The sequence below is a fragment of the Aethina tumida genome, chromosome 7 (assembly GCF_024364675.1).
Source record: "Aethina tumida isolate Nest 87 chromosome 7, icAetTumi1.1, whole genome shotgun sequence".
Taxonomy (NCBI): Eukaryota; Metazoa; Arthropoda; class Insecta; order Coleoptera; family Nitidulidae; genus Aethina; species Aethina tumida.
In genome coordinates, this window is record NC_065441.1 from 16035174 (window position 1) to 16054601 (window position 19428).

Consider the following 19428-nt stretch of genomic DNA (forward strand, 5'->3'; position numbering starts at 1 on the left):
CCAATATTTTACTTAAAATATAGTATATTTCATAATCACCTTACTCAATTAATCATCAAGAATAAAAATAAAGGAATGCAAAAAACTCGAAGAAAGGAGCGTAACTGAAAGCTTTCTGACCATCAGTTAATCTTAAATGAGCTTCTTGAAGTGCATTAAGATGTTCTTTAACTCTTTGAAATTCTTCAGTATTTTTAACAAGTACTGGTAATTTATCAGTTTTAGGATCAACGTATGGTATTGATTTCAAGAAATATATTCTAATAAAAAATGTATGTGAATTTATAATTTACGTTAATTTCCTACTTAATTAGAGGAAATTAAGATATAATGAGTTATTGATAAACAACAAAATTGTGGTTTTAAGTTTTTATAACATATATGTTTATATTTATTTCCAAATTACTTTTGATAAAAATAGGATTTTTGAATTAATTTTACATTAAGCTTTGTCAAAAATTAATATAAAAGGAGTATACATGAATTGTCAAAACATAAACCATCTTCCTCCTGCAACCATGAAATTCATTCTGGTAAGTAAGACAAAAATATTTTAATTCTTAATAATAATAATAATAATAAATATTATTTAAATATTGCTATCTCAGATTTTGTTGTGTGCTGTTGTGGCCATAACTACTGCATCACCTGTAGAAAAGGAATCACCAGTCGTTGAAAAACACGAAGCAAACATTTCCAAACGGGAAGATGTTGACCCTGTCAAGAAAGCTGAAGAGATTAGAATAGCTCAAGAAAAAGTCAGGGCATTAAACGAAGCACGTGAAAGGTTGATTGAGAAACAACAGCTTTATCTTGACTCACTGTACAGACAGTCTATATGGAATCCATACCGTGTACAATATTACCAACGAGGTTATGTACAACCATTTTTAGGGCTGAGTCCATGGTACCAATATTAGATTTACTATAATCTTTACCATCAAAATTGATATTATGATACAATAAAAGATTTGTTTGCATATATGTTTTTCATTTTTTTACACATTGAACAATCATCAGTTAAATATTTGCTACTTTAACGTTTATTAGAAGTATTAATTAAAAGAATCAATTTGACCAAAAATAATAATGTTTGAATTACTTAATTTAGTATTTAAAATGTATTTGTTATTATTGTATTTTTTAAAAATATGTAGTATGAAAAATGTATAAAGGAAGTCGCGAAAACAAATAATTGTGTATTTGTCTATAGAATAATTCAGACGTTAGATTTTGTTTGTTAAATTTGAAAAAGGAGTTCAGCTTTAGATAGTCTCAATCACTATATGTTAAAATATATAAATATACAAAAGTATTTTACTTTTATTAAAAATGCCATAGCATATTTCACAATCAACTTACATAATTAATCTTCAAGACTAAAAATAAGGAAATACAAAAGGCTCGAAGAAAGAAAGAATTGTAACGTTTCTGATCGTAAATTAATCTTAAATGAGCTTCTTGAAGTGCTTTAAGATGGTCTTTAACTCTTTGAAATTCATCAGTATTTTTAACAAGTATTGGTAATTTATCAGTTTTAGGATCAACGTATGGATTTCTCTTCCACAATGGTTCTTCTATACAAGAAATATATTCTACCAAAAATTTATAATTTACGTTAATTTCCTACCTATTTAGAATAAATTAAGATATAATAAGTTATTGATAAACAACAAAATTGTGGTTTTTAAAGTTTTTATATAACATATATGTTTATATTTATATTTCCAAATTACTTTTGATAAAAATAAGATTCGAATTAATTTTACATTAAGCTTAGTCAAAAATGAGTATAAAAGGAGTATACATGAATTGTCAAAACATAAACCATCTTCCTCCTGCAACCATGAAATTCATTCTGGTAAGTATGATAAAATTATTTTAATTCTTAATAATAATAATATATATTATTTAAATATTGCTACTTCAGATTTTGTTGTGTGCTGTTGTGGCTATAACCACAGCATCACCTGAAGAAAAGGAATCACCAATCGTTGAAAAACCCGAAGCAAAAGTTTCCAAGCGAGAAGATGTAGTTGATCCTGTCAAGAAAGCTGAAGAGATTAGAATAGCTCAAGAAAAACTCAGAGCATTAAAAGAAGCACGTGAAAGGTTGATTGAGAGACAACAGCTTTACCTTGACTCACTGTACAGACAGTCTATATGGAATCCATACCGTGTACAATATTACCAAAGAGGTTATGTACAACCATTTTTAGGGCTGAGTCCATGGTACCATTATTAGATTTACTATCATCTCAATCATCAAAATTGTTATTCTGATACAATAAAAGATTTCTTTGCATATATGTTTTTCATTTTTTTATACATTGAATCAGTTAAACATTTACTAATTTAACATTTCTTAGAAGTATTAATTAAAAGTTCAAATTGATCAAAAAATATTAATGATGATTAAATTATTTAAATTAATATTTAATTTATATTTAAATGTAAATAACATACTTATCTGTTTTTCATTATATTTTATAAAAATATATTATATAAAAATTATAAACATATTTAAAATCGACCAATGTATTGAATAAAAGGTCTAAAAGTATGACGAATTTATTTATATTGTAGTTCTGAATCTACAAAAAATAAGACTTCATTAAAAAAAACTAGAAATACTTTACATAAAAAATCAGTTTGATTTGTAATTTTGATAATTATTTTTTTATAGAATTATAAAAATTATCATGTTAGCAAGTCAGGAAATAAATAATGTTTTAATCTAGAGTAAATCAGACTCTTAAGTTAGATTTTGTGTGTTAAAACTAAAAACATCGAGTATAATAGGAACAAATATGACATTTGTATTTGGTAGTTACGTTAAATGATTAAAATAAATTTAAATAAAAATGTATATATAAACATACAAAAATTTATTTTATTTTATTTTTTTTTCAAACTTTTATAAACATCGAGTGTTTATAAAAGTTTATTTAGATATAATAGTAGAAAGGATTAACAAAAGGAAAATAGTAAGGTGTCCTAAAAGACCATGGCCTGTTAAAAGCGTAACTGAAAACTTTGTGACCCTCAATAAATCTTAGATGAGCTTCTTGAAGTGCCTTAAGATGTTCTTTAAGTCTTAGAACTTCTTCACTTTCTTTAACAGGCTCTGGTAATTTCTCCGCTTTGGCATCCTTAGCGTCTGGAACGGATTTCTCTTCGATTTTGGAGCCGTTCTCTTTAGCTGGTGCGGCCGCTATAGCCACAACAATGCAGAACAAGATCTAAAATTGTTAATAAATAAATTATTCATATAAAATTGAAATAACTAATACTATTTTACTCACCAATATGAACTTCATGTTTGTCTATGTTTTTCTATTCCTGACAATATGTAAAATCACTATATATATACATGATTCTTAATGTAAAATTAATAGCTAAATTATTTAGAATTAGAAAAATCTTATCAATACCATTAAGTATACAAGATATAAACGGGATCTTTTTAAGAATAAGAACATGTTTGCATGGAATATTTAAAACAGTTAATCACTCATTATCACAGTCTTAATTACACTTTTCACATTTCTGGATGTTTTTGTTAATTTTATATATAGACTGGTGTCAGCTGAATTAACACTGGGGCACAAACTAGTACTTCGTATAATCTTAGTTAGGTTGCTCGTGTATCTTAGATCTCATCACCTCAAAAATAAAGAGTGCAAGTTCGTAGAATATTGTCAATTGCTCAGATGAAAGAAGTTTTTATACCACTATCGAAGTCATAAAGATGTAGGGAAATGTGGTAATCAATAACCAGTCCTAATATTAATCTACTGATTGGAATAGTCATACAACTGTACACTGACTGAGATGCAGATCCTTATATTGTAAAAACAATAAAACACTTTGTTGAGTTATAAACTATATAATATATTATTTCTAATATAATATATTATTTTTTAAAATTCTTGTAAAATTTCTGATTATACTGAAGACATAGTATCTTATGATGAATAAGTCTTTATTGAAGATTCTCATGACAACAGTAGGATAGAGGAATATTAATAACATAAACAGTTCTAATATAGTATAGTGATAGAAATTTGAAAAACAATAAATAAATGTCAAATATGATTTTTAAATTGCAAAGAATCTACATTTTTATAATCTTGGAAACTTATAATAATTAATCTAAATAAAAATCTATATATATGCATAAACAAAATTTATTTTATTTTTTTATGCACTTTTATAAACATCAGAGTGTCGATTTATTTAGATATAATAGGAGAAAGGATTAATAAAAGGAAAGTAGTAAGGTGTGGTAAATGGCAATTGCCTGTAAAAAGCGTAATTGTAAGCTTTTTGATTCTCAAATAATCCTAGATGACTCTCTTGAAGTGCCTTAAGATATTCTTTAAGTATTTGAGCTTCTTCAGTATCCTTAACAGGTTCTGGTAATTTCTCCACTTTGGTATCCTTAGCGTCTGGTATGGATCTCTCTTCGATTTTGGAGTCATTATCCTTGGCTGGTGCAGCTGCTATAGCCACAACAACGCAGAACAAGATCTAAAATTGTTAATAAATGCATTATTGATAAATAATTGAAGTAACTAATACTACTTTACTCACCAATATGAACTTCATGTTTGTCTATGTCCTTCTATTCCTGACAATATGTAAAATCACTATATATACGATTCTTAATGTAAAATTAATAGCTAAATCTCAGTTTGAATTAGAAAAACCTTATCAAAACCATTAAGCATTCAAGATATAAACGGAATCTTATTAAGAAGAATAAGAACATGTTTACATGGAATATTTAAAACAGCTAATCACTCATTATTACAGTATTAATTACACTTTTTATATTTCTAGTTCTTTTTGTTATTTTTACATCTATTCTAAGCTAGTTTCAACTGAATTAACGCTGGGTCACAAATTGGTACTTCGTATAGTCTTAGTTAGGTTGTTCGTGTAACTTAGATCTCACCAAATCAAAAATAAAGTCATTTCGTAGAAGATTGCGTCAATTGCTTAGATGAAAGGAGTTTCTGTACAACTATCGAATGGATTTATGTTAAAGATTCTCAAAGTCATAAAGATGTAGGGAAATGTGTTAAACAATAACCAGTCCTAATGTTAGTCTACTAATTGGAATAGTCACACAACTGTACACTAGCTGAAATGCAGTTTCTTATATTGTAAAAACAATAAAACATTTTGTTGAGTTATCAAAAACTATATAATATATTATTTCTTAAAATTTCTGTAACATTTCTTTTTATACTGAAGTGTCTTATGAATAAGTCTTTATTGAAGATTCTCATGGGAACAGTATTATAGAGGAATTTTAAGAAAATAAAGAGTTTTAATATAGTATAGCGGTAGAAATTAGACAAACAATAAATGTCAAATATGATTTTTAAATTGCAAAGAATCTACATCTTTATAATCTTGGAAACTTATAATAATAAATGTATATAAAAATCTATATATGCATAAACAAAATTTATTTTATTTTTTTCAAACTTTTATAAACATCAGGGTGCCGATTTATTTAGATATAATAAGAGAAAGGGTTAATAAAAGGGAAGTAGTAAGGTGTCCTAAAAGGCCATTGTCTGTACAAAGCGTAATGGAAAGCTCTTTGGCTCTCAACCAATCTTATATGTGCTTCTTGAAGAGCTTTAAGTTGTTCTTTAGCTAATTGTACTTCTTCAGTATCTTTAACGGGCTCTGGAAGTTTGGATTCTTTAGCATCTTGTATGGATTTCTCTTCGATTTTTGAGTCGTTATCTTTGGCTGGTGCAGCAGAAATAGCCACAACAACGCAGAACAAAATCTAAAAGCAGAAATAATAATAGTAATTCATAAATAAAATGATGTTTTATTTACCAAGATTAACTTCATGTTTACAAGAGTACACTATAGTATGTTTTGACCATATATAAAAGCACTATTTATATGTATATGTGGATAATTCTTAATGTAAAATTAATTACTAAATCTCAATTTGAAATAGAATACCTTATTAAGAATAAAAATTTAATTAAATTATAGGAAAAATCCGTGGAATATTTAAACCAGCTAATTATCAACTCTCTTAATTACAATCGTTTCTCAGTATTTTGCATCTACTGTTAGTTGAGTCGGTGACAGTACGCGAATAACGATGACATCTTGTAGTTCTCTGATAATGAAATAAAAAGTGCCATTTTGTGAAGAAATGTGATAATTACTTTGACAATTGATCAATTATAACCCTAAAACTAGTTTCCTAATATTAACTTCCATCTACGAGTTTCGCGAGACATGATATAGAATGTTGAAACATTTAGTTTTTGTTGACGTTTTGCTCCTTGTGATATTTTTCTTGCGCGATGAGCTCTGCCAAATGCTTTTCCCTCGCCTGCATCACTTCCACAGTTTCTTGCACAGGTACAGGAATTTCCTCCGGTTTGAAAATCTCTCTCTCCCTCAGTGCTTTAGGCACGTACAGGACATATGAAGGTGAGGCAGGATTCAATCGGTCCCAGGTCTCCAAATGCACACGTCTTTGTTCCGTCAACTCGAAAGGTTCGGGTACCGGAAGATTGTAGTCCATGGGAGCGACAGGCAATGATCCTTCGACGATCTTGAATCCATCGATTCCTGATTCGTATTTGAAGGTTTGCATAAGTCCGTCAGGGTCTTGGAAGGTGTATTGGCCGATTACTCTTCCGTCTTCGTCGCGTGTTTCTTGTCTGTTGTATGAGGGTGTATCAATAAAGAATTTGTATTCTCCATTGTCGGATTGTTCTATCTTTACATCCGGTCCTTGCGCTGCAATTGGTTCGGCTGTTGCGAACAAAATGTACGACAGCATCTGAAAATTTGGTGATAATATCTTGAATAATTAATGAGAGATTTTAATTACCAGAATTAATCTCATGGTGATTGAGTCTTGTATGAACTGTATATATTTTAGTAAATACAAGAGCTTGATATTTATATGGGTTTGTAACTGATGACTAATGATGATCAAGATAATGATACACGTTTTCTGTGACCTGATTAATTAGTTCAGATTCTTAAGCAATAAAAAACGTATTTGAGTAAAATATTTATGTTTTAATTGAAGAGCACTATTTTTCAAAATAAATTTAATTTGTAATTTTATAAATTCAATATTGTATATAAACTAGCTTTTTAAACATTTATTTAATTGTATAATTAATGTGATTAAATACTACTTTGCAAGCCAACCAGTCATGTGTAAAATTATTTGTAATGATTGTTGTGAATTTCACATATTATACTTGATGTAATTATTGTTTGTATTTATATAGAAAAATCCATATACAAAATTAATAATTTATTTCAATTGAAATTGAATAGATCAATTAAAAAACAAGTTAATTTTGATATAATATATATAATATATGATAATATAGGTTAAGTTCTTCTTGTTTGTCCGATTCAGTGAAAACTGAACCCATTTAAAGCTTAATTACTATTGTCAATAAAAAATATTTTTCAAAAAAGTCATTGTGTACACAAAAAGGATCAATTACATAAAACATGATTAAATGTTTCAGCAAAATAAATTTTGCTATAATAAAGTTACATTTCAAACATGCATTATTAAATTTTCGAGTTTCATTCAAAATTAGATTTGTATCTATTTTTGTGACGAAATAATCAATGTATAAAATGATAATGAATACTAAAAACATCACCATAAAATATAGAATTAAATATTGCTTTCTACATTTAGTAGTTTCTATAATATGCCGTAATTTCTCATATGATGAAGGAGCGAGAATTTTAAAAGCACCAATCAATTAATCAAATGTGACAATGTGTCAGGCGATATATATTATTATTTTCGCGTCTTTTGGCTCTGTTTGTGATACATTGCCAAATCTGTCAAAGCCATTTGTGGAAACCATCCGATCTATTTTCATCAAGTCTAAGTCACTGATATGCTTTTTTAAACGTCTGAGAACATTATTTTTTTGTCAAATCATTTGATTAACTGTCCGTCTTATAACAAAACTTTTAGCCTCAGAATTTAAATTTGCAAATAAAACCATTTCATACAATTCCAGCTTATTTATTTAAATAAATCACCTAAAAAAAAAAAATAACTTAACCTAAAGCTGCAAGTCTGGCGTGTTCAGCTTTGGCGGCTTGAACCTCAGGAGTGTCTTGAAGGAACTGTCCGTTAACCTGAGCAGGAATGTGATGATGAACGGGTACTTGAGGCACGACATTATGCTCTGACGTCGTATCCAAGGGGGGAAGGATGGCCTGCACACGGGACACTGCTTCCAGATGCGCCTTCCTGGCGGCAGCTACTTCTGGAACTTCTCCGAGTTCGCTGAGCGGAATTTCTTCGGCGAAGAGGGATCGTTCCTCGATAACCGGACCCGGCAAGGGTTTGACATGGACGGGTGGGAACGGAATGGCTTGTGGGATGGCTTGTGGGATGGCTTGGGGGATAGCTTGGGGGACGGCTTGGGGGATTTGGTGTTGGATTGGCTGTAAAACTCCAGTCATCTGGTAGCGGATTTCTGGCGGGAGGACTGGAAGGACTGCTTCGACTTGTTTGTGGGCGTTAATGTGTTGTGCTTTGGCTGCTGCCACTTCAGGAGTATCCTGTACTAACTGACCGTTGATGTGGTCAGCTAACGGGCCCGTCCAGGGTTTTACTGGGCCAGTTTCGAATTGAGCTGATGCCAAAACTACAAATCCAAAGAGTACCAACTGAAACAATGCAATTTGTTAATAATCTAAAAATATTTTTCAAGTTTTGACTTACAAAGCTCTTCATTGTGATGTCTGTTGTTGTTACTAGAAGTAATAAACTGGAAATGGTATTGAAATAAATTGTGGTCTTGGGTTTTATAGTAATTTTTCGAATTTGAATATTGCGATTTAATCTGGTCATTATATGCAAACTACAATTTAATCGGAAAAGGGATCTAACTACAGTGAAAGTAATCATTTAAGGGCAAATTACAGTGGTGTTGACTTTCTAAAACATGGTTATTATTATGGCAAATTGTCGGTTTAGAATATTTACACTTGTGTTTTCATTGAATTTTAAGTTGAATAAAATCTATGTTATTTTTATTCTTATCGACAGCTTAAGGTTAAAGCAAATTTTGCATATTTTTCAAATTCGCTAGAGTGAAACTCGTTATCGCGTTCGGATAATCTTTTGTATAAAATTGAACTTCACACGTGAAGTTTGTATATATTGTAAAATATAAGCACAAATAGTGCATGATACATTGATAAATAAAATAAAAAATTTGCTATGAAAATTTTATTTCTAATAACACTTTATATATATATATATATATATATATATATATATATATATATACATATATATATATATATATATATATATATATATATATATATATATATATATATAAATTCATAAAATCCATGCTTAAATATTTAATTTTTTAAATTTTTGTTTTTTTTAAAACAAATTTAGTTCAATTTAAGATCTTAAAATTTAAAAAGAAAATTGCTATTTATAAATAAATTAATGATTTACTAGTTAAAAGGGCTATATTCTATTCGATATTCTTTATTTTTATTTAAATTTTATGTAATTGTTTGTTAAATATATTTATATTAATAATAATATTAATATTTAAAATTCTTAAACTATTTTAATGTTTACAGGAATTATTTACTGACGTTTCGCTAGCACAAGTGGCTAGCATCTTCAGAGGTCTGATTTGGTTCGTGTTTTTTTGACATCTGATTGACAACTAAATGATGACTTAGACAACTGATGCCCGATAAATTTCGTTCTATTCGTTGGCTGTTCTTATCTGATTAGCGATTTTGAGGTTTTTGAGCCTATTTTATCAAGTTTCAATGCTTCTTCTTTTTTTGTTGAAGTCGATGTTTATGGACTGGACTCAATTGCTTTCCTATTATCACCTTATATATTTAGTTAAAATTATTGAGACGCAAACAAATTACTTTAAAAACTTTATTATCGTATAAAATATATGCATTTAATTACTATTCTTAATAATAGAAGTGTAAGCTTTAGCAGCAGCTATAAGCACTTTACTATAATCTTTGCCTGGTACTTGACTTCTGTAAGTATTCAAATTCTCGACATTGCTCCTTAAAAAGTGCTGATTATTTTGTGGCACGTAAACCGGTGCAGGTCTTTGTTGTTGACGTTGCCTCTCCTCGGTAGAAACAGATTTTTGCACCTCCTGGTACTTCAAATTGCATAAAGGTCCATGACAGGGTTCGTTAAGGCTACTCGTGCTGTAAAGAGGCACATCTTCATCCACGAAAGAGGATCTTGCAGGTGTCCTTACAGCGGGTTGTTTCGGGAAAAATTCTACAGGGGCTGAAGTTGTAACAGCAACAGGCTGGGCACGAGTGGGAATTTTGTAAACGGGGACATTCTCTTCGTCTTCGTATTCTTCCTCATACTGTCTCGGTCTGTTTATTGCCTCCTGTTGGGCTCGTCTGAAAGCCTCCAGGTGGGCCGCCCTCGCAGCCGCCACTTCGGGAGTTTCTTGCACACCTGCGTCGTCAATGTGGTAACCAGTGCTGTCAGCTCTGTAACCTACATATTGTTGTTTTCCTTCGTCATCGATGTAAGCGTAGAATCCTTTAGTTACGCCGTCGGCTCCTCTCACTTCATCGCGGGCAGCTCTGTTGGATTCGAATCCGTATTTGTATTGGCCGTTTGGGTCCACGTTGTTTTCCAGACGGAGAATCGGGTCCTCGTGGTATTTGGGAATTTTGGCTGAATATGCCACTGCTAACACGCAACAAATTATCTGGAAAATGAATGAAATATGATTTATACAATATTATATCTTTTGTTCATTGTGATTTCACTTACTAGACTTCTCATGTTTGAATATTGAGAAATAAACTGGCACTGAATCATAAAGAAAAATACTGCGTATATATAATTGTTTAAAATGGAAAATATTTCTTTTGATGACCTTGTTATGTTCCTCATAAATTTTGGAATTTAAGTTGTCATTAAGTTGGAATTTTAATATATGAAATATTTTAAACCTCAATTTCTATGGTACCGATCATCATTAAACTGCTTCTTAGAAAACATTTTTAGCATATAAATCATATAGAATTAAATTCACCTTAAATTCGTAAATATTTTATTTTAAAAAAGTACTAAACTTTTAATTGTATAATGTAAGTATATTACTTAAAAGTCATTTAATGTCAATTAGCCAATTAGCAAGGTAGCAAATGTAAAGAGATTAATAAAGATAAAAAGAGTTAATTACAGGGGAAAGCATTTGCAAATGGAAAACTAATCATTATTTACAAATTCTCTACCCATATATAATCTGAACAATACTTATTAACTTCATTCACTCACAATCAGTTTGCATTTACGACAACAACAACAAAAACCATTACAAAATGAAATCTTTTGTAAGTTTAATAACTATAAAATGATACATCTTGTTAACTTTTAATTATTTTTCAGATTGTTTTGTTTGCAGTCTTCGTGATTGCCAAAGCTTTTCCAGCGACAGACGTGGAGGTAACACAAGACACAGCCGGAGGCTACAACTACGTCATTAAATCCGCAAATTTCAACAAAGAGGAAAACCGAGATCACTCAGGCTCCGTAACCGGTTTCTACTCCTACATCGATGCCAACAACCAACTTATCACCTACAAATACGTATCAGGACCAGACGGTTTCCGAATCATCGACGGACCGGTTCCGGTTGCTCCAGAAGCTCCTCTCCCAGTCGCTCCAGTTGCTGAAGTAGCCTTCCAACCAGTTCCAAGCGTTTCGATCGAATACCAACCTCAGGAACAATTGTCGGCGCCAGTTAACTCCTTCAGCTCCTTCAAGCCTTTGGCTGTTCCGGTTCAACGCCAGGTCTTCGATTATGTTCCTCAGCCCGTGCAAGACACTCCCGAAGTTGAGGCCGCCAAACAGGCTCATTTTGCCGCTCACCGTGAACATCTTGCCCTTTTGGGTCAGATTTAATATTTATTTTAATTTATATGTAAATTAATTATAATTTAATAAATTATTTATTATATTTAAATGTTTTGTCTTATTTGAAAACTATGATAATTATTTATTATTGTCAATTAAATTTATGATTTTCTAATCCAAATATAATATTTTAAATTACTATAATAATAATAATAATCTTATTATGTATTTTTACTTAAAAAATAACTATTTTTTTGTTTTAATTCATTATTGAAATTTTTATCATGATTTATAATCATAATTAAAAAATTGGAAAAAAGAAAGAAATTGAATTGTCTAGACAGAGATATATTTTTTAATTTTAATTGAAAATATATAAAAATTTAAAACTACTAAAATCACATATTTTTTATATATTTTTTTAATACAATTAACAATTTTATTAACAAATTTTTATAAAAAATATGTTAAATAACACTAGAGAATTTTATTAAATATTTATATTATTTGTTAAAAATTGAATTAATCATTTTTACTACTATTTAAAAATATTAAAATTATGTTTTGTCTACTTTTTTTAACAAATTTTTATATAATAATTTTTAAATGTATTAAATAATTTGAGTTTTATTAAAATTAATAGAAATCATAAATTTATTTATCAAAAATATTTCTCTTTCTGGACATAATTAGATTTATATTTTTTAATTTAATATTAAAACTTATAGTTAAGTTGAAAATGCTTAATTATTTATTTTTTTAACACAATTAACAATTTTTTAATAAATTTTTATAAAAAATGTGTTAAATAATATTTATGATTTTTACTAAAAAGTTAGATTAATTGTTAAAAATTTAATTAATTATTATACTTTAATTCATTATAAATATTTATAAGAAAGTGATCTTATTTTTTATATATTTTTTGTGAATTATATTCTGAAATGAATTTTAATATAAAATTGAAAAAACTAAAAATTACAATATATATCAAATCGTTTTTATTAATAAATAATTTAGGATAATACAAAAAATAAATAAAATTTCAAATCAATAACTTATTGGCCTAAGAGAGCTACATGTTCCCTGTAAGCGTCAAAATGCGCCCTCCTGGCAGCCTCGACTTCAGGAGTATCTTGCACCTGTTGGGGAACCAACTCAAAGGCTTGTGGAGCACTGGGGGCAACCGGTACCGGTCCCTCCAAGATCCTGAAACCGTCCGGTCCGGAGACGTATTTGACGGTGATCTGTTGGTTGTTGGCATCGAGGTACGAGTAGGAACCGATTACTGATCCTGAGGCGTCGCGTTGCTCTTCCTGGTTCAAGTTCGGGGATTTGACGACAACATTGTAGCTTCCTGCAGTATCTTGAGTTACCTCCACGTTGGTGGCTGGAAAAGCGTGGGCAATTACGAGAATTGCTGACAGAGCAATCTGAAAGAAGAGTTTAATTAGTTTATGTGGTTTATTGTTTTTATATTTTGGTGCTTACGAAAGCCTTCATGTTGTTGTTGTTGTTGTTGTTGTTGTTGACGTTATAGTGGTAGAAGCAAATCAAGTGAATGAAATTATGAGGGACGGGTTGGATTATATATGATTCAAAAGTTAAATGGAATCATTAAAATCCGTTTAGAAAAAATTGCACATTCTGTCACTGGTAATTCAACTTTTACACTATGAGAAGTCACACCGCATTTCTTAAACTATTATCTGGGTACAGACACATTTTTTAATTAATTTATGAAAATATATCATAAGTTAAACATATTAAAATTATGTTTTGTCTAATTTTTTAACCAATTTTTATGTAATAATTTTTAAATGTATTAAGTAACTAGAGTTTTATTAAAATTAATAGAAACCATAAATTTATCAATATCAATACCAAATTTATTTATTATAAATATTTCTTTTTCTGGACAGAATCAGATTTTTATTTTTTAATTTAATATTAAAAATTATAGTAAAGTTGAAACTGCTTAATTATTTCATTTTTTAATTCAATTAACAATTTTTTTAACAAATTTTTATAAAAAAATGTGTGTAAAAATACTTAAGACTTTTATTAAAAATATAGATTATTTGTTAAAAATTGAATTAAATATTTTTACTTTAATTTATTTTAAATATTTATAAAAAAAATAATTGTAATTTTTATGTACTTTTTGTAAATTGTGTTTTGAAATGGATTTTAATATATAATTAAATCTAAAAAAATTAGATTCAAAAATTAACTGCAAATAATTAAAATTCCATTTAGAATTCAACTTTTACAATGTGAGAATTCACACTGCATTTTTTAAACTATTGAATTAACTGTACAGAGATATATTTTATAATTAATATTTAAAAGTATATCACAAGTTAAAAATATTAAATTTGTTTTGTCTACTTTTTAACCAATTATAATATAATAAATTTTAAATGTATTGTATAACTTGAGTTTTATTAAAATTAACAGAATTCATAAATTTATCAATATCAAATTGATTTATTCAAAATATTTTTATTTCTGGACAGAATTAGATTTTAATTTTTTAATTGAATATTAAAAATGATAGTTTTAATACTATTAACAATTTTTCAACACATTTTTATAAAAATTCTTATATACTTTTTGTGAATTGTGTTTTGAAATGGATTTTAATATAAAATTAAAATAACTAAAAATATATATCAAACCGTTTTTATTAATAAATAATTTAGCATACAACAAACAATAAATAAACTTTCAAATCAATAACTTATTGGCCTAAGAGCGCTACATGTTCCCTGTAAGCGTCAAAATGCGCCCTCCTGGCAGCCTCGACTTCCGGAGTATCTTGCACCTGTTGGAGTACAAACTCAACGGCTTGCGGAGCACTGGGGGCAACCGGTACCGGTCCCTCCAAGATTTTGAAACCGTCCGGTCCGGAGACGTATTTGACGGTGATCTGTTGGTTATTGGCATCGAGGTACGAGTAGGAACCGATTACTGATCCTGAGGCGTCGCGCTGCTCCTCCTGGTTCAAGTTCGGGGATTTGACGACTACATTGTAGCTTCCTGCAGTATCTTGAGTTACCTCCACGTTGGTGGCTGGAAAAGCGTGGGCAATTACGAGAATTGCTGACAGAGCAATCTGAAAGAAGAGTTTAATTAGTTTATGTGGTTTATTGTTTTTTATTTTGGTGCTTACGAAAGCCTTCATGTTGTTGTTGTTGTTGTTGTTGTTGACGTTGTAGTGGTAGAAGCAAATCAAGTGAATGAAATTATGAGGGACGGGTTGGATTATATATGATTCAAAAGTTAATTGGAATCATTAAAATCCGTTTAGAAAAAATTGCACATACTGTCACTGGTAATTCAAGTTTTACACTTTGAGAAGTCACACCGCATTTCTTAAACTATTATCTGGATACAGATATATTTTTTAATAAATATATAAAAATATATCATACGTTAAAAATATTAAAATTATTTTTTTAAAATGTATTAAGTAACTAGAGTTTTATTAAAATTAATAGAAACCATATATTTATCAATATCAATAACAAATTTATTTATCACAAATATTTTTCTTTCTGGACAAAATTAGATTTTTGTTTTCTAATTTAATATCAAAAATTATAGTAAAGTTGAAACTGCTAATTATTTAATTTTTTAATACAATTAACAATTTTTTAACAAATTTTTATTAAAAAATGTGTGTAAAAATACTTATGAATTTTATTAAAAATATAGATTATTTGTTAAAAATTGAATTAAATATTTTTACTTTAATTTATTTTAAATATTTATAAAAAATGATTGTAATTCTGATATACTTTTTGTGAATTGCGTTTTGAAATGGATTTTAATACATAATTAAATCTAAAAAAATTAGATTCACAAATTAATTGAAAATAATTAAAATTCCATTTAGAATTCAACTTTTACAGTGTGAGAATTCACTCTCCATTTTTTAAACTATTGAATTAACTGTACAGAGATATATTTTTTAATTAATATATAAAAATATATCACAAGTTAAAAATATTAAAATTGTTTTGTCTACTTTTTTAACCAATTTTTAAATAATAATTTTTAAATGTATTAAATAACTTGAGTTTTATTAAAATTAATAGAATTCATAAATTTATCAACATCAAATTGATTTATTCCAAATATTTCTATTTTTATAAAAAAATGTTTTAATTAGTTCCTATTTATTTTATTAAATATTTAGATTATTTGTTAAAAATTTAATTAATTATTTTTACATTAATTTATTAAAAATATTTATAAAAAAAGTGATTGTAATTCTTATATACTTTTTGTGAATTGTGTTTTGAAATGGATTTTAATATAAAATTGAAATAACTAAAAAATATATATGAAATGGTTTTTATTAATAAATAATTTAACATACAACAAAAAATAAATAAAATTTCAAATCAATAACTTATTGGCCTAAGAGAGCTACATGTTCCCTGTAAGCGTCAAAATGCGCCCTCCTGGCAGCCTCGACTTCAGGAGTATCTTGCACCTGTTGGGGAACCAACTCAAAGGCTTGTGGAGCACTGGGGGCAACCGGTACCGGTCCCTCCAAGATCCTGAAACCGTCCGGTCCGGAGACGTATTTGACGGTGATCTGTTGGTTGTTGGCATCGAGGTACGAGTAGGAACCGATTACTGATCCTGAGGCGTCGCGTTGCTCTTCCTGGTTCAAGTTCGGGGATTTGACGACAACATTGTAGCTTCCTGCAGTATCTTGAGTTACCTCCACGTTGGTGGCTGGAAAAGCGTGGGCAATTACGAGAATTGCTGACAGAGCAATCTGAAAGAAGAGTTTAATTAGTTTATGTGGTTTATTGTTTTTATATTTTGGTGCTTACGAAAGCCTTCATGTTGTTGTTGTTGTTGTTGTTGTTGTTGACGTTATAGTGGTAGAAGCAAATCAAGTGAATGAAATTATGAGGGACGGGTTGGATTATATATGATTCAAAAGTTAAATGGAATCATTAAAATCCGTTTAGAAAAAATTGCACATTCTGTCACTGGTAATTCAACTTGTAAAATGTGAGAATTCACACTGCATTTCTTAAGGTCGAAATTATAGTTAAAGAGTTAATGAGTAATAAATGAGATTTACACAAAGTTTCGTTTTAGACCGAGATACTTATATTAAAAAACAATTATAAAAGTTTTTTTACAAACAGCTCTTTAAACTCAACACGTGAAAGTAAAAGTGCATATGTAAACAATTAATTATTCGCCAGGACAGCGATTTATCTGGACGTCAGAGCCAGGAACAAAGAGACACGGTTCCCGCAACATATTTGTTATAATATGTAAATTAGGAAGGAATGAAAAACCTGTAAATTTAAAAATTCGTCTGCCGCAAAACTTTCCAAATGTTTATGTGTGAAACTGACTTTAAAATGTGGCCGTTCGGAGCAAAAGCTAACATTTATTAACGTGGCAGGCCTGGAAATACATTTATCTCGGTCTGTTGCTCTTTATGTTACCGTTTTTGACAAAAATCTAATTTAATAATTCGTGTTATGTTGCTAGTAACAAGCTCGTGCACGCGATTGTGCGGATTTTTAATTTTAAATTTCGGTTTAATGGCTCAAAAGTGAAAAGGACTTCGCTCATTTACGTCGAATAAATTGAGAGTGACTTTTTCAGTCATTGTAAATAAATCAATGCAATCGACAGCAAAACATACACTTCCGACAATTATTTTTTCCATACGTCCGTGCTGTAAATTAAGATTATTTTACGAAAAATCAAATTTCCTCAGCAAAATTAATAAGATCAATATATCCGTCACCGCGAATAAATCTTAACTAACCAGATGTTATTACATTTCTTTAACGAAGTCGCAGATTTTCGCAATACAAATTGAATATAAAATCCGTGAATTGATCCCGACCCCCGTTTCTTTTTTACTCGCCCACGAAAATGAATTTGCAGTTTTCGATTGAGATGAATAATTCCCTTTTCAATTCCAGTAAAAAAACTTTGTGCTTTTAATCCATTTTATTCCGTGCGAATCGGACGGATTCGTTTTGTGTTGGAATCTGTGGTATTTAGAGCACTTTTTAGATTTTATATTAATCCACAATTTTAGCTTGGTGTTGACTTATCAATAGCTATTATGAAGTTTACTTTAAACATTTTTTGCAAGGTTTACAAGTTAAATTAACAAATAAATTAAATTAGTGTAAATAATGAAATATTTTTATTATAGCTTGTAAATTAATGAACTAACCAATTAATTTAATTTTCAAATATGCTTGAATTACAATTTACATTTATTTGCCATGTTTTAATTGTTTGAAGAGCAGGGTAATTATATTTAATTACGAACAAAATTATTATGAATATTAAACTAATTTGTGAATAATTTTGTAGAAAATTATACACAAATAATTTACGTATTTCACAAACATTAAAAACTTATTAACCAAAGTATTTTCTAAAGTACTATAAATTAGTGTAATATAATCTACACAAAACAGAAGGAAACAAGCTGTCAACATGAAATCACTGGTAAGACAAACATTAAAAAAAGTAATAAATCAAAATAATAAATTTTCATTTATATTTTAGTTCATTATTAGTACTTGCCTGGCTTTGGCAACCTGCCAATTCGTGCAGTACGACCCTTACACGACGACGGAACCAACCCGCCCAATATGGAACGGTCCCCTGGCCAACCATGTGAACGGCATCCCACCCCAAGACACCCCCGAAGTGGCGGCCGCCAAGGCCCACCTCGACAAAGCCTACAGCCACGTCTTAGCCGTCCTTCCCACCTTGCCACCAGAAATCCGTTATCAGATGCACGGCATCCTGTTGCCGCAACAGCCCGTACAACCCGTCCACCATCAGCAACCCATACAACCCGTCCACCACCAGCAACCCGTGCAACCTGTCCATCATCATCAACCGGTGCACCATCACGTTCAACCGCAGGTTGTGCCGCAGCGAGTTGAGCCCCAATTCAATCAATATGCCGAGGAGGTTCCCAGGAGTCCGATCGGAGAGGTGCCGGAAGTCCATGCTGCCAGGGTGGCTCATCTGAAGGCTTTCCAGGAGGCTCAAGCTGCTCTTCCTCCATTGAAGAGTTAGATGTTACTACGATTTTGTTTTAACGAATTGTGTCACCAGAAAAGTGCATTCAATTTACTAAATTAAGATCAATGTTGTTAAAAAAATACTGTCAAAATATATTTCTTGTTATATAATTAACTGTTTTATTTTTTATTATACGAATTTTAAAGGATTGTAAAGTTAAAAATACTTGTTGTTTTTTGATTAATATGTTTAGTACATTGTTCTAAATTGTTATATTATACATTTTCTATTACTTTAATAATTAATGATATACTTTGTTTCTTGATTTCATTTCATAAAACCAATTTTATTGTCGTTTACTGTTTACTAATCAAAATATCATTACTACACTTAAATGGATTAATATACTTCAATTAAGTTCTGAATTATCGAATAGGGTATCA

The 19428-nt window shown here is 29.5% G+C and overlaps 10 protein-coding genes across 12 annotated transcripts; 3 read left to right on the plus strand and 7 right to left on the minus strand.

The window, feature by feature from the left end:
* The first annotated feature begins 500 nt into the window (after window positions 1-500).
* On the plus strand, window positions 501-2313 carry LOC109609413 (uncharacterized). Of its 2 annotated transcripts, none has more exons than XM_020026074.2 (2): window positions 501-533; window positions 1931-2313. In XM_020026074.2, the coding sequence occupies exons 1-2, from the start codon at window positions 519-521 to the stop codon at window positions 2243-2245; spliced, it is 330 nt and encodes a 109-aa protein (XP_019881633.1). In that variant the 5' UTR covers window positions 501-518; the 3' UTR covers window positions 2246-2313. The 2 variants fall into 2 exon arrangements, with proteins under 2 accessions (XP_019881633.1, XP_049825819.1); XM_049969862.1 differs by lacking the exon at window positions 501-533 and adding an exon at window positions 1829-1861.
* A 566-nt stretch (window positions 2314-2879) lies between these two features.
* Window positions 2880-3337, minus strand: LOC109609411 (uncharacterized). The gene is made up of 2 exons (XM_020026073.2): window positions 3306-3337; window positions 2880-3242 (listed from the first exon to the last, which is right to left on the minus strand). Exons 1-2 carry the CDS (start codon window positions 3318-3320, stop codon window positions 2949-2951), a joined length of 309 nt encoding a protein of 102 aa, XP_019881632.1. The 5' UTR covers window positions 3321-3337; the 3' UTR covers window positions 2880-2948.
* Window positions 3338-4150: 813 nt separating this feature from the next.
* On the minus strand, window positions 4151-4656 carry LOC109609410 (uncharacterized). Its single transcript, XM_020026072.2, has 2 exons — window positions 4597-4656; window positions 4151-4533 (listed from the first exon to the last, which is right to left on the minus strand). The coding sequence occupies exons 1-2, from the start codon at window positions 4609-4611 to the stop codon at window positions 4240-4242; spliced, it is 309 nt and encodes a 102-aa protein (XP_019881631.1). The 5' UTR covers window positions 4612-4656; the 3' UTR covers window positions 4151-4239.
* An 807-nt stretch (window positions 4657-5463) lies between these two features.
* LOC109609404 (uncharacterized) lies at window positions 5464-6848 on the minus strand. Its single transcript, XM_020026065.1, has 2 exons — window positions 5866-6848; window positions 5464-5812 (listed from the first exon to the last, which is right to left on the minus strand). The coding sequence occupies exon 1, from the start codon at window positions 6833-6835 to the stop codon at window positions 6305-6307; it is 531 nt and encodes a 176-aa protein (XP_019881624.1). The 5' UTR covers window positions 6836-6848; the 3' UTR covers window positions 5464-5812; window positions 5866-6304.
* Window positions 6849-8084: 1236 nt separating this feature from the next.
* Window positions 8085-8814, minus strand: LOC109609415 (uncharacterized). Its single transcript, XM_020026076.2, has 2 exons — window positions 8774-8814; window positions 8085-8718 (listed from the first exon to the last, which is right to left on the minus strand). Exons 1-2 carry the CDS (start codon window positions 8783-8785, stop codon window positions 8101-8103), a joined length of 630 nt encoding a protein of 209 aa, XP_019881635.1. The 5' UTR covers window positions 8786-8814; the 3' UTR covers window positions 8085-8100.
* Window positions 8815-9977: 1163 nt separating this feature from the next.
* LOC109609409 (uncharacterized) lies at window positions 9978-10920 on the minus strand. Its single transcript, XM_020026071.2, has 2 exons — window positions 10853-10920; window positions 9978-10787 (listed from the first exon to the last, which is right to left on the minus strand). The coding sequence occupies exons 1-2, from the start codon at window positions 10898-10900 to the stop codon at window positions 9999-10001; spliced, it is 837 nt and encodes a 278-aa protein (XP_019881630.2). The 5' UTR covers window positions 10901-10920; the 3' UTR covers window positions 9978-9998.
* A 328-nt stretch (window positions 10921-11248) lies between these two features.
* On the plus strand, window positions 11249-12026 carry LOC109609416 (cuticle protein 6). The gene is made up of 2 exons (XM_020026078.2): window positions 11249-11418; window positions 11474-12026. Exons 1-2 carry the CDS (start codon window positions 11407-11409, stop codon window positions 11987-11989), a joined length of 528 nt encoding a protein of 175 aa, XP_019881637.1. The 5' UTR covers window positions 11249-11406; the 3' UTR covers window positions 11990-12026.
* Window positions 12027-12941: 915 nt separating this feature from the next.
* Window positions 12942-15141, minus strand: LOC109609382 (cuticle protein 6-like). 2 transcript variants are annotated; one of them, XM_049969803.1, is made up of 2 exons: window positions 15117-15141; window positions 12942-13374 (listed from the first exon to the last, which is right to left on the minus strand). In XM_049969803.1, the coding sequence occupies exons 1-2, from the start codon at window positions 15126-15128 to the stop codon at window positions 13000-13002; spliced, it is 387 nt and encodes a 128-aa protein (XP_049825760.1). In that variant the 5' UTR covers window positions 15129-15141; the 3' UTR covers window positions 12942-12999. The 2 variants fall into 2 exon arrangements, with proteins under 2 accessions (XP_049825760.1, XP_049825759.1); XM_049969802.1 differs by lacking the exon at window positions 15117-15141 and adding an exon at window positions 13433-13468.
* Window positions 15142-16310: 1169 nt separating this feature from the next.
* On the minus strand, window positions 16311-16830 carry LOC126266231 (cuticle protein 6-like). The gene is made up of 2 exons (XM_049969800.1): window positions 16795-16830; window positions 16311-16736 (listed from the first exon to the last, which is right to left on the minus strand). The coding sequence occupies exons 1-2, from the start codon at window positions 16804-16806 to the stop codon at window positions 16362-16364; spliced, it is 387 nt and encodes a 128-aa protein (XP_049825757.1). The 5' UTR covers window positions 16807-16830; the 3' UTR covers window positions 16311-16361.
* Window positions 16831-18430: 1600 nt separating this feature from the next.
* On the plus strand, window positions 18431-19149 carry LOC109609414 (amelogenin). Its single transcript, XM_020026075.2, has 2 exons — window positions 18431-18457; window positions 18518-19149. The coding sequence occupies exons 1-2, from the start codon at window positions 18446-18448 to the stop codon at window positions 19037-19039; spliced, it is 534 nt and encodes a 177-aa protein (XP_019881634.1). The 5' UTR covers window positions 18431-18445; the 3' UTR covers window positions 19040-19149.
* Window positions 19150-19428: the final 279 nt, after the last annotated feature.

Bases quoted from the DNA above. Each gene is read 5' to 3' on its own strand.
- LOC109609409 (XM_020026071.2), bottom strand. From the start codon at position 10,900: ATGATTCAGTGCCAGTTTATTTCTCAATATTCAAACATGAGAAGTCTA. The intron at 10,788-10,852 runs GTAAGTGAAATC...TTCATTTTCCAG, and splicing joins ATTCAAACATGAGAAGTCTA to ATAATTTGTTGCGTGTTAGC.
- LOC109609404 (XM_020026065.1), bottom strand. From the start codon at position 6,835: ATGCTGTCGTACATTTTGTTCGCAACAGCCGAACCAATTGCAGCGCAA.